The sequence below is a fragment of the Prinia subflava genome, chromosome 2, assembly GCF_021018805.1.
Source record: "Prinia subflava isolate CZ2003 ecotype Zambia chromosome 2, Cam_Psub_1.2, whole genome shotgun sequence".
NCBI classification, from domain to species: Eukaryota; Metazoa; Chordata; class Aves; order Passeriformes; family Cisticolidae; genus Prinia; species Prinia subflava.
In genome coordinates this window covers 57,124,653-57,138,391 of record NC_086248.1, presented here as the reverse complement: position 1 = coordinate 57,138,391, position 13,739 = coordinate 57,124,653, and the positions used below count along the sequence as shown (strand labels likewise).

General features: G+C 38.7%; 1 protein-coding gene across 1 annotated transcript in view; it reads left to right on the top strand.

The window, feature by feature from the left end:
- IGF2R (insulin like growth factor 2 receptor) overlaps nt 1–13,739 on the top strand; it is a 57,148-nt gene that overhangs the window by 38,596 nt on the left and 4,813 nt on the right. Inside the window, exons 29-43 of the mRNA XM_063390074.1 lie at nt 191–288; nt 1,084–1,220; nt 1,813–2,003; nt 2,573–2,699; nt 3,078–3,200; nt 4,186–4,448; nt 6,085–6,297; nt 7,217–7,366; nt 8,375–8,536; nt 9,017–9,218; nt 9,603–9,749; nt 9,883–10,117; nt 11,060–11,196; nt 12,033–12,147; nt 13,254–13,400. Of these exons, the coding sequence (XP_063246144.1) occupies nt 191–288; nt 1,084–1,220; nt 1,813–2,003; nt 2,573–2,699; nt 3,078–3,200; nt 4,186–4,448; nt 6,085–6,297; nt 7,217–7,366; nt 8,375–8,536; nt 9,017–9,218; nt 9,603–9,749; nt 9,883–10,117; nt 11,060–11,196; nt 12,033–12,147; nt 13,254–13,400 (2,447 nt within the window). The remainder of the gene's footprint in view (nt 1–190; nt 289–1,083; nt 1,221–1,812; nt 2,004–2,572; nt 2,700–3,077; nt 3,201–4,185; nt 4,449–6,084; nt 6,298–7,216; nt 7,367–8,374; nt 8,537–9,016; nt 9,219–9,602; nt 9,750–9,882; nt 10,118–11,059; nt 11,197–12,032; nt 12,148–13,253; nt 13,401–13,739) is intronic.

Sequence of the window (13,739 nt, the reverse complement as noted above, 5' to 3'; positions counted from 1 at the left end):
CCCTTTTATCAGAAATATGCATGTGGATAAACTCAGGTTTGGGAGAAGCAATGCTTTTTAGTTGGTCAGAGGCATAGTGTGGCTCTGAGATAATGTGTTCCTAGATCTTCCTGAAGCACAACTGAGGAATTTCATAGTTTCAATGCGTCTAAATGAGAAACCAAATTAATTTTGTATGGTGTTCTTTCAGCCTGTATTTTTGAAGGAAACTCCAGACTGCACCTACATGTTTGAATGGCATACTCAGTATGCTTGCCCACCTGTTAAATCTACTGAGTGCTCCTACAAGTAAGTTGTTCCCACAAAATTAAAATGGAGCTGTATGTTGAGAGAGAAAAATACAGCCTTCTTGCAGTTCAGTGCAACACTGCCCCTTTAGCTGTTGTTTGGACCAGCTAATGTAGCATTCAATGCCAATGCTAATATTTTAAATAACTTCCGCAATTTGTGCTTCTGAAAATTAATCTCATTGGAAAAAAAACCAACTTGGAGATTCTTCTGGGGAATAATAAAAGGGAACTGTTTGGTGTATATTTATTGATGGTTGAATGCTGAGTATGTTAGGTCATTGCAAGTGTCTAGTTGTTATTTAACAATAGCTAATTTAAATAAGACTACAGCTGTCTGTTTGGAACTTCCACCAAAAATGCTTCAGGAAAAGTGTCATTTATATCTGTCACAACCAAATATTAGCTTATTAAGATTGGATATGGGGGTCATATGTGGCTAGAATTTGAACATCTGGCCTCATTATCGGCCTCTGCCCTAAGGTGAAACAGTGCACTGTAACAGTGGGTATGCTTGCCATGCACTGAAAGCCAACATGCTTGAATTAAAAGTTGGAATTACTCTTGCACTGGCTGAAAGCTGTGTGGATGTGGACAGTTTCTGTGGGGATAGCTGGTGCAGTGATACATCCCCTCTACTGAATTGGAAGTTTCTGGGGACCACGGTGTCTGATGCAGACTGCTTTTCCAGTATAATACTCTGCTTAGAGTTAACAGGTTAAAATTACTGTAGTAACTTGAGAATTGCAGCTTCAAAATGCTTAATTATTTTGCATGCCTTTAATCTTTTGTACAGGGATGACGAAGGAAAATTCTATGACTTTTCATCCCTGACACGACACAGAGACAACTGGGAGGCCATTGCTATATCTTCTACTGCCCAGAAATACTACCTTAATGTCTGCAAGGCCTTAGTACCGTATGGTGCTACACGTAAGTGCAAAATACAAATATGTTCTTCCTATAGCTAGGGGAGGCAAGTAGTAGGACAATACTGCTGGGGGCTGTTCTGAGTGAAATAAATCACAAAGCAAAGTATGTGCAGACAGGGGTGTGATTTTAGCACCAGAGGGAAAGGTAGACTGTAAGCCTGATTCCCTTCTGCTTAGCGGGTGAGATTCACTAGCAGCTCTTCTCGTGATAACTTTGGCACTATAGCTCTGCTGTCCTTATCCGAAGTTTGCTATAGCTCTTAAAGATCAAAATAATCAATTCAGAATTTCCCTATGGCATCTTCTGACTGACTCTGTGTTTTGTGCAGTGCAAGGCCAGACTTCCACTCTGTAGCAGTCTACTTCGCCTGTGGTAGCTGCCACTACTTTTTGCATGACCTTAAAGGATGTGAGACCATTGCTGCTAGTTGTGATTTTTGGGGAAAATACAGCCCGATGAGTATGGTTTGGGCAATGGCTTGGAGATAGATCAGTCATGATACACCTGGAAGTAGAGTAGTGGACTTTTATTCCAGGCAAGTACACCTTATTAACATTTGGAGTAATAATGCAGTTTTTGTTTATCTGTATAGGTTCCTGCCCTTCTGATGCTGCTGCCTCCCTCATTGAGGGTACAAAATGTACCAGTCTTGGGGAAGTGGCCGATGGTCCTCGTTGGGAAAATGTCACTTTTGTCCTGAAATACATTAATGGAGATCAGTGTCCAGATAAAATTCGGAAGAAAACAACAATATTGCGCCTCAAGTGTGATGAAAACAGAATTGTAAGTGGGTTCCTTTTGCTAGGATTTTATGTGTTCATGGAAGCAGAAGGACTTACAAGTACTTGCATTTTAGATACTGAGCAATTTTTAAGAGATCATTTTGTATGCTCTGTTAGCAATAATTTTGTCATCTGTAATAGCTTCACATCATCTGCTTATGTCTTGAAGATGAATGTAGTGCAGACTGGGAAGTGTTTCAAGTAGTAAATAATGCTATTGGCTGTATAACTCTTCACTCTTGCACATCTGTATGCCTTGCCATCGAGTACTCTTCCATTTGATGAGATTTGAATCGCCTTTTGGATTTTCTATTGCCCTAGGCTACCTTTAGCTCTCCTCTCATTAATTTTATTTCTCCTGATAATGATTCTGTACTGTTATGTATTTGAAATAATCACAGTTAAATACTCTGTCCTTGAATTAATTCACTGGACCATGATGCTCTGTCAGATTTTAGGACTGGTGTTTGAACTGAGCTCAGCTACAGGCTGCAGGAATAAATTGGTTGGCATGGAATCTTACACTATCACTGTATAGAGACGTCACTCTCTCCACTCTTTTGTGTTTAGGAATCAAAGCCAGAACTTATAACTGCCATTGAAGATTGTGAATATACCTTCTTATGGTTCACTGCTGCTGCATGTCCTCTTAAAAGCAACGTGCAAAATGACTGTCGGGTAACCAATCCTGCAACAGGTAAGAAAGAGGCCTCAGGATTTTGTATGTGGAAGAGGCTGCTGGAAGCAGCACTACTGTGTTTGTGTTCTTGAGGGACTGTGTTAGAAAAGGGCAGTGTGACATCCTCTGGATAGTGACTAACAAGCTTACTGATCGTAGAAATCTCTTGTACTGCAATGTCCCTTGGAACATAAATAGTTGATAGTTCAAAACTAGTTTTTCCTCTGTTAATGTGAATAAGTAACTATTTGCCTTTCTAAGCTAGCAGGCAAATAGGGTCTGGTTAACCTTCCTACTAAATTAAGTTACTGAAAGCTTATAATACTTAAAGTTTAAAGAAATGTTTTGATTTTGAATCTGAAAAAGAGATGAAATTGTTCTCTGATCTCCCTATAGGCCACCTCTTTGATTTGACACCATTAAAACAAGAGTCTGGCTATACCATCAGCGGTTCACACAACAGAATAATTGAGCTGAATGTTTGTGCTGAAGCTAAAAGTTCATGTGCTAATGGAGCTGGTAAGCAACTTATCCTCTCTGGTACTGTAATCATTGACTACAGGGCAACTAAAAGAAATGCTTATGCTCAAGTTCACTATAAAATGTGATGTTTTACTGCAGATACAGAAGGAATGAAGGGAACAGCTGATGGCAGTACTGACTAGGAAAAGAACCTAAAACTGTTTTAGGAAATGAGGCCATATGTTTTTACCCAACACCATTCACATGGGCTCACGTCAAATCCCAGTCCCTTCGATTCCTAATGAACTAAATGGGTATTTCTCTGAACATGAGGACAGGAAATGTAGGTGCTTCTGCTGCATGTCTTTAATGCTGGGAAAATGGAGACATTACAGTTCTCCCAGCTAGAGTGAACTTGATAGTGATGCATTGCTGTAATGCGTCTGCACTTCAAACCTTTGCCAGTCCTTTTTCTAGCTTTCTTTTCTGTTCTGGGTACTTCTGAAACATTGGAAGAAGTTAACTTTCTGCTTAATTTACTGGTTTTAAAGCTGCTTAATTGCAGGTTGAATTACTAGCTCTTCTGTCAAATTGAATATGAAATAATACTTCAGCGTCTCAGATGCTAAAATAGGAGTATTGCTTGTTGTGAAAATTATTTTTGTGGAGTTAGAAGAAAATATTGGATTGATTTGGTTTTTAAGAGGCATATTAATAAAATGATACATAATCTGTCTGACATTTTGTGTTAATTGCTTGGTTTTCAGAGAAGTGATAACCAAACATTGCTCTGTAGCTGCTTAAGCATATATAGGTGCAGTACATTCAGCGGGTTGATGAAGTAATAAAGGCAATATTTGGTCTTTGTATCAGTGCAGTTCAGCTCAGTTTAATGGCAACTCCGGATGGTGTGGCAAAGCCACTCTTTCTTAGCAAAAAAAATCTTAAGTTTCCTGCTGTTTATGTTGTGTGGTGCAATTTTTCAGGGCAGTTGCATCAGGCTTGATCTGTTTTTTTAATTTTTCTTTTTTTTCACTTTTAGCTGTCTGCATCACAGGTGGCCAAAAAACAGTTAATGCTGGAAAACAGAGTAAAACTTTAAGTTACGAAGATCAGGTGTTAAAGCTTGTCTATGAAGATGGGGATCCTTGCCCTGCAGACCCTGCACTGAAGCATAAAAGCTATTTTAGCTTTGTATGCAAGTCTGATGCTGGAGATGAGAGCCGACCTGTTTTTGTGTCTTTTGACGAGCAGACATGCACTAGTTACTTCTCTTGGCATACTTCCTTGGCTTGTGAAGAAGAGGTAAGAGTTACTTGTGCAGAAAACACTCATGGGACTTAAAATTTCTGAGGGGGGTTAGATATAATAGCAGTATATTTTAAATTCCTTGAGGGAAAGGTTTCTTCCTGTAGTACAGAACCCAAGTTCTTATAGGAGTTCTTGAATGCTTTCCGTTTTGACATTTTCAGCAGGGGTGAGCAATACTTGACAAACTCCTGCTTTGCATGTTGAGCCAAGTTAAAACCTCTAACACTTGAGAATAACCCCTTTGTGGAAGCTGCTTAGCTGCTTCTGTGTACAGTTCAAATGGAGGCAGAGGGTGTCATGTTGGGAAGTGATGGTGAAGATGCTCCAGTGCTCAGGCCAGCAGAGCTGAGGTTGAGGGTGGATAGCATCTCTGTGCATGTGGATAGCCTTTGTTCCTAGGCAGGTGACTAGAGGCCAGGCAAGTGCATGATCAGTTTTGCTCAGTGCAAAACCCAATAAACCTTGATAGTGTGAATTTAGAATCTGCTTCTGATGTACAACACGTGCTGCAATAACATAATCTTGTCAGTTGAGTTGAACTGGTGCTACAGACAATGCTTTGAGGTAGTCCTTAGGTAATTTTTAAATCTACTTAAAAATGACCAGTAGAGGGTAGGTGCATGGAGTAAAGGGCAGCACTAGGAATAGAAGGCTAAATTCATATTGGATGAATTTAGATATTTTCTTAATACTTGAATATTTTCTTTTGTGAGTCTGCCTAATCATTCTTTTTGCTGCTTTGATTACCTCCAGTGTGACCATCGTTCTCTGCAACAAGTTGCTTTTCCTCCTTATCACTGTTTCTAAAATACTAAAATACCTCTCACTTCCATTAGGAAAACATCTTCCAGTTTTTCTTTATTCAGCAGGAACTGTCACATCCTCTCCTTCAGCTACACACAGTTGTGGTGTCCCCTTCGGTAATATGTACCATGCTGCAATACAAATCAACAATACCCAACCCCACTGTGTTTTCTAGCCTGTTAATTTCATTTGGTGATCCTTGGTGCACTTCTGATCCCTTTTTTTACAGTGATCCATGCAATTTCAGTGTGATGATATCTAGGTAGCAACAATGATTATTTGTCCTGAAATTTAATGGTAATTTTGTTAGTTGCTCCTTTTCTAATATCTAAGCAAGAATAGATTTCTCAAATTCCTCATAGACTCTCAGTAGGTTTATACACGTTAAGAGTGTGTGAAATTGTACTCAAGCCATCAGCTTGCAATACACTAACTTCACATTGTTATAATGTTGTTATAACCAAGCGTGTTTGTTGGAGGTGGTGGAGATGAGGAGAGGAAGTCACAGGCCCTGATCCTACAAAGTCATAGTGACTGTGTATGCTGGAATATGTGTGCCAGAGCTTTGTCTTGGTATTGTTCTGATAGGGACTCCATTCTATAAGAATGTTTAAATGATCAAGGCTTTTCATATGCTGCTTGTAGGTGTTTAGTATCTATAGACAAACAAAAATAGTAACAAATTCTGCTTTTGAAACTTTTCAAATGCCTACATTTGAAACTCTTGAATGTAGCCGTGATTCTGGCCCCAAGAAGGGTAAGATGTTTGTCAATTAATCAAAGCAAGTAATAAAAGAATAAGAGCAATAAATGTGCCTTCTTGTAGGTGAAGTGCTCAGTAGTGAATGACAGTTCCATTATTGACCTGTCTCCTCTGATCCATCGCACTGGGTATTATGAGGCATTTGTGGATGAAGGTAGTACAGATGTTTCTCCAGACTTCTACATCAACATTTGTGAGCCTCTCAATCCTATCAAAGATGTCAACTGCCCACCTGGAGCAGCTGTTTGCATGGTTCCTGTTAATGGGCCGCCAATAGTAAGTACCAGGAATCACTGAAATGTGCATTGCCTTAGTAGTTTAATATAGTATCCCTGCCTGGGGACCTGATTTGAACCAGAGGCTTGACAGTGGATTAAAGAAATGGAATGCAGAATTAAAATCTCTTCTGCAAAGTTCCCTTTTATTGCTTTTCCCTATGAAGTATTTTCCTTTACTGAACCCCAGTGATCTTTTTGGATGTCAGAACATTGAATACAGTGATAAATATGCAAATTGCTACAGAGACTTTTTTTCAAGTAGTGAAAAAATTGTGTGCCGAAATGCTGTGTGCCAAATATGGATACTGGGAAGCAGAATGTCTTAGCCATTCTGTGGCTTAGTTGATCTTGTGGCAGCCTGTTGCAGTTGGAAGCAGTCTAGGTGCTAGTGTGCTTCAAAATGCACTTAGGCCTTTCATGTAAGAACTTGACAGCTACATATATAGCAAGGTTGTTACAGAGGATTGACTAACTTATCTGTGTCATTACCTTGAGAGTTCTTGGCTTTTGCTTTTGAAGACTTGTTTGCAGGCTCTAGAAGACAGACATAAAAAGCTGTGACTGTTTTCCACAAATTTCCATATTCATCTAGGAACCTTACTCCATTGTTAATGTTGTTTTAAGTGATGTGTTGGTAATTCGGCACATAAATGTAAAGAAGAATCTACCTCTAAGAGGCAGAAACTCCCTGGCTTTTGTAAAGTTTAGTCAAAATCTGTTTTGAGTTGCTCAACTTGTATTGTCAGGATTGAAACATAATGGCTGTTCTTTGAGTATAGAATGCAGTTTTCAAAAGTGCAATAGTTGTGCTCCCGTGTAAACCAAGCAGATGAATCTGAATTGATCTGAATCTCTGGGCAGATCTGGAATCTAGGTATGTCCTGTAATTCTATTAATACATGTTTTTGCTTGTGTAGGATATTGGTCGTGTTACTGAACCTCCCCAGTTCAATAAGGCAGTAAATGAAGTTTATATCACTTACAACAGCGCTACTCCTTGTCAGATAAACAACAGGTTGAACTATACTTCTGTTATTGTATTTCACTGCAGCCAAGGAACTAGTCTGGTAAGGCATCTATTAAACTTACGTTGATATTGGAGTGTAATGGAAAGTGGGTAGTAACCAGATGAGCTTTGTTTAAAACTAGGTCAAGGATTTGTTTCTATAACGTATAGATGGACTCAATTCAAGAAGTATCATATTTGTTTTCTTGACTGGCCAAAGTTTTATTGAGTGCATGAACTTTAGGCTTGTGAGTAACAAGTTCTGATGAAGTCAAGGATCAGATTCCACAGAAGTCATGCAATGATAACTTACTGACATTAAACTTACTGCAGTATTGCACCTTGTTTAGATCCTAAAGTTTGTACTTGTACCTCAAGCTAACACAAGAACTAGTGTAACTGTACAGGTGTTACTGTGAAGTGTTCCCCATATGCTTTTGCATAATCACACACAACTTTAAAAATTTGCATTTAGTTACTTATGTTTTTATTTTGTGTCAACACCTGAACACTAAATTGAGTTTGCATGGTGATATAAATCTACCATTTCTTGAATTTTTTTAATGCTTCAACAAACTGTAGGGAAACACTTAGATATGTTTGTCAAACTAGAGCTTGTTGAAGATCATGAAACTGTTTTCCATCAACACAGGGCAGGAGCTGAAACTTGAAGCAGCTCTGAATATTACACTAATATTTAAGATTAAAACATGGTAAAGTAAAATAAACTTTTAAACTCTTTAAACCTTAACTCAGTGAAATTTCTTAATGTCCTCTGCCATCAAGAAGCACAGCTCTCAGACTTTTGCTGCTTGCAACTGAGCTGAACATCAAAATCCCAACCTTAATTAAGAAGAAAGCTTGTTACTTTAATTGTTTTCTAGAGCTAGGTAGAAGGCACTTCCCTTGAAAGTTTTTTTGGTATTGGTTATAAATACAGTGTTTGTCCTACAATCAATGAAGTCTAGCCATGGTAGTAACTGAGGTTAACTATTGGGGAAGGGGGAAAGTGCGGAGACAACAAACTCTCCAAAAGTTAAACGTGTCTTCCTGTGTTCTTTGGTAACAGGGTAAGCCAAAGATGATAAGGAAAGTTGACTGCACATTTGTGTTTGAGTGGGAAACTCCACTTGTGTGTCCTGATAAAGTGAAAACTTTAGGCTGCTCTGTGATTGATGAACAGCTACACTATACATTTAACCTGACCAGCCTTTCTGGAAGATCATTCGAGGTAATGCCTTCTTGTGGTGTGACATTTATTTATTTATTTATAATTGCCTATGGCTAGCAACATTTTAAAACTGCAGGAAGGGTTTCTTTCAAGCATTCTGTGTGAGAAAAGGCTGAAACGTGCTGTGGTCAGTAATGATACTTGTTTGGCTTCTGACAGAGGGAATAATAGTAGAGGGTATAACATTTTAATGTTTTTGAGAGTGAAGTTAATGGACACAGTGATGGTAAAGGAATGAGAAATCTCCACCTTTGACAGAATCTTGAATGAGAAAGCAGGTCTGCTGAACATATTTTATCTGTAGTCCTGTGTGCTTTATCTGCAGTTTTGTCATATTAAGAAAGGCCAGACTTCCAAAATTATCTATCTTTTCCTCCTGCATTGGACAAGTGCCTGCTGGGACTTGTTTTACGAAGCACTTGTGTGATTTTGTAAGTATTGCCTCTAGACTTGCTGTGATGCTTCTGGTTGTCTACACAGGTATTTGCTGGATCCAACAATTACCACATTGGTGTGTGCAGTGTAGGCTTGCCCCAGGGAAAATGCAGAGATGGGGCAGTGTGTCTGACATCTAAAAGTGGCATGTCATCTTTTGGAAACATAAAGGAGATGAGAATGGACTACAGCCATCAGGATGAAACAGTCATCTTGCGATACACAGGAGGTGATCGGTGCCCTCCAGGTGAGATCAGAGCAGACCCCTTCTTTATGTTCAAAACTTGTCCCTTAAAATATGAGGTTCTGTTCTGATGGGAGGAAGCAACAAAGATTTTACATATAGCAATAGAAACATGTAGTTTTGCTAAATCACAAGTGTCATACTAATCTAAGACATCAACATGTATCTCCCTGGAAGAGACAGTGCAACTTCTCTGTAGGGATGATTGTAGCTAATTGTATGCTACCTCTGGTTTTCTAATTGGGTTTAAATTCAATGTTTCAGTATTTGTTCTCTGCCACTGATCTTTCTATAGTATTGAAGTACAGGCTTTGAATAACATTCTGAATACGGATATGCCCCCTACTCTACTGTGTGTAGTTATGAGATTATACCTTTCCTTCTCAGTGACTGAAAAGGGAGAGGTCTGTGTGATCCCCTTCAAGTACAAAGGGAAGACCTATGAGGAATGTATTACAGAAGGGAAGAATAGGCCATGGTGTGCTACAACTGAAAACTACCAGGGAGATGAAAAGTGGGGATTCTGTAGCAGCAGTAAGTACTTCCTATACTTTATGTACAAGGGTCTTAGCTAACACAGAGATTTAGCTGCACTAAAATCTTTACATGCTTGCAGACCTCTTGTAAAATATGCTTTTTCTTTTTTTTCTGACCTTTCCCCTTATAGCAACTGCAAGAAAGGAATCTACTGTTATCTTTACATGTGATGAAAATGCTGGTGTTGGGAGTCCATACCTTCTCAGTGAGACTCTTGGTTGTGCTGTGACATTTGAATGGAAGACTCAAGCTGTTTGTCCTCCCAAGAAAATGGAGTGCAAGTTTGTCCAAAAACACAGAACATATGACTTGAGAATGCTGTCTTCCCTGACAGGATCATGGATCTTCGTCCACAATGGGAACTCGTAAGTAATGAGCAACTCAGAGAGCAGCTTGCTTATCAGTACAACTGTGATGTGGCAGAGTATTTCTGTTTAGTCCCTGCTCAGTGTCTTAAAACTGTCAGTGCTTAACACTTCATATAAATAAAAAAAATGGAGAAAGGAACCTGAGTAATCACATTCTCACCCTTTCCCTCTGTTGGTAAACCCTTTTTAAAGGATGAAAATGTCTAATCTGAAAGCTGTTTCAAAACTTCCTATTTAAACTGCTATCTTAAAAATGTAATTTTGTTGTTTAAATGCTATTTTTTGATTCTTAATCTTGTTAAAGAAAAGTCTTAATTACTTAACTGTCTTTTTTGACTCAAATTTATAACTTATTTTCGGGCATTTAACTGAGGCTGTTCACCCCTATTCCTCAATATATTAGCATAGTGGAAATACAGATGTCAGGAGGTTGACGTCTCCAGCCTCCCTCCTCCAGTTAGGAAATGAACTGGCAAGGATGACAGCATCTAATTCTAAACTTATGATAAACTGTGGGGTAACAAAACTCTTCATTCACCACCTTGCTAGCAGTTCTCTGCTCTAACATATCTGAGCTGGTATAACTCCAAGGAGATGCTGAATTTAGGGTAGCACTACAACTTTTATAAATGAAAAAACTATAGGATAATTCTTGACTCTCTTCTAATTTCTAGTTTGGACCTAGGTCAAAATTAACTAGTGACCTAATCTGGAAAATGATCAATTTTTTTTTTTTTTTGCAGTCTTTCATCTGAAAATGATAGTTAGAGGTGATCTGCCAAACCTTAGTACATGTTTCATTCTGTCAGCTGATTTGAGATTTAGTTTCTTGCAAACCTGTCTAGCTTCCCATAAAGATTCTAAAGTTTGTGTATCACTTCTTCAGTTTAGCCTAAATGAATTTTAAAGAGAGGTTTTTGTCTACTATGTTCTGTATAGGTACTACGTGAACCTCTGTCAGAGGGTACACGAGGGACCCACAGGCTGCCCTGAAAGAGCCAGTATTTGCAGGAAAAGCCACAATGGAGATGTTCAAGTTCTTGGACTCGTTCATACACAGAAGCTGAATGTGACAGGTAGAGTTACTTTTTGTTCCTGTAAAGAGCTAGAGATTAAAGGTTTAAATCTTACAGCCTGGCTGTAGCAGTTCTTAAATTATGCTGAAACCTTTATTTTGAAATATTTTTATCTGTAAATCTTCTGTTTAAAAATGAAAACAGAATGTGACATTCAAGCCATGAGAAAACATTGAAGCAAATAAACAGCATTGTCATTAAAGCTGTAAGAAATTATCTATCTGAACATCAAGAAACTCTTTTATTACAGTCAGGATACCCAAACACTGGCACAGATTGTCAAGGAGGTTGTGGAATTTCCTACCTTGGAGGTATTCAAAGGCTGTCTGAACATAGTCCTGGACAGCTGGCTCCAAGTGATCCAGCTTGAGCAAGGGGTTTGGACCAGATGACCTCCAGGGGTCCCTTCCAACCTCAGCCCATCTGTGGTTCTGTAGTTGTGAGAGGGAAAGTAATTTTGTTCATCCAGTTTGAAAAGACTTACTCTGCATCTACTAACTTCTTCAAGCAGAACAGCATATGAAGGATGATTAATTGGCTCCACTCTTAGGAAAATGAATGAAAACCAATAATCTCAATTTTACTCAAGCTTCTAGTTTAAGGAATATTTTTCAAATTCGTGCTCAGGGAAATTTTCCATCCCTTTAAAAAAGTACTGACATGTATTGCCTGTGTTTTTTAAATGATCACAAGTGTGAATGGCTCAAATTATTATAACTGATATATGGTGGATGCTGGGGAAAAGAATGCTGTAAGTAAGGAGGTTCTAGGGGATGAGCAAAGGAAATTTCTTACAGCTGCTTATGAAAACCTTTCATCACCATTTTTTCTTCTAGGTGATACAGTGTATATTAGTTATTCCAGTGGACAAGAATGTAGGAAAAATAAGAAAGTAACAACAATTATAGAACTGAAATGTGCAAAAACAGTTGGCATGCCTATGCTGCAGAGGTGAGTAATAAATTGATCACTGATCTTCATGGCTGATTCTTTTGTACCTCTCTAGTAAACCCTTAAATCTCTCAACAGGGACTGTCTGCTCTGTTGGGTAGTCCCTAAAATAATCTGTGGTCTGTACTTTCAAGATATAGGGTCTTCTGGAGTTTGTGCAATTGTCAATTTCCATAAACATTGTATTTTGTATTTATCTTAAAAATTCTTGGAAAAAATTTAAGCATTCTTCTTTCAAATTAGATCTAACAATGACTTGGATGCTGTTGGTTTCACTGTCAGTTGCCAGTGTCATTGTACAACCACTTTTAACTCTTTTCAAAAACTGTTTATTAAAGAACATTTTCTGTAGGTAAGTGATTGAGCTAATAAAGCAGGGTTTGTTTCTGCCTTAATACAGTGTATTTAATCAGAAGTGGAGACACAAAAGGCAAAGATCATGTCTTGATATAACAATTTACTGGAAACAGAAATGAGATAAGAAGAGAAACAGTAACAGCAGCAATACCAGTGACAGAGGATACGAGAAGGAGCTGAATGATTCAAACAAGACAATGATACATGACTGGAGTCCCTCTGCCATGCTGTGTTGGCCCAGGAGGGACCCCTTCTCCCTAGAAAAGATGTCCTTCCCTCTGTCCCTAGCAATGATGTGAGCTGGTATAGAATAACCTCTGGGTGTTGGCCATGGCCCTTCCTGGCTACTGCAAAGATATTACCTTGTTGTGGCCAAAACCAGGATATTAGCTTATACCTCTTCTCCTGCTTAAATAAAAGGCAAGTTTAACATCCTGCAGAAAAGCAGCCTGATATGTTTGCTAGCGAAAATATATTAATAACACCCCTTGGTACACTGTGGGAATTCTGGAATTTTCAACAGGAAGTTCAGCCAGGTCGTCTAAAATCATGCAGCTGCAGAAAAATCCAATGTAATTTTTCAGGTAGCTTTTTTTGAGTGCTACTTGACTATTTTAGCTTACTCTAGGTGTGATGATTAGGCAGGACATTGTCACGTGTGGGTTGGCAGTTGTCTTTTCTTTTTCTCAAGATGCTAAAAAACTTGTCACACTTTCCTGGAATCATCAGCTCTCTCTTTCATTTGGCAGGTTTGATGAAGAAAACTGTGCTTACTACATCACGTGGGACACACGTGCAGCTTGTGCTGTGAAGCAGCAGGAGGTAGAGGTGGTGAATGGAACAGTCATTAATCCTGCAACTGGGAAAAACTTTTCTTTAGGGGATGTTTATTCCAAGTGAGTAAACAACTCAGACAACCCCCAAAACAACAGAACAGTAGAACTAGTTAGCTTTCTGGAGAAGATTGCTAAATTGTGCCATTTTTCATAGCTACAGAGCACAACATATGGTTCTCACAGTCAGTAGTGTGTTTGAGCCACTGAATCATATTGTTGTCTTCATACTATCTTAAACCTTTGGAGGGATTTACACACTGAGGGCCATATAGCTGGAAAAATCTGCTTTCAGTGCTTGCTAAGGATTGTATTTATGCTATATATCACTCAGCTTGCTCTGGAATCAGCCAGTGGTAGCATCTACTACTGTTGCCAGTCTTTTGTTTTGGGAATAACCCA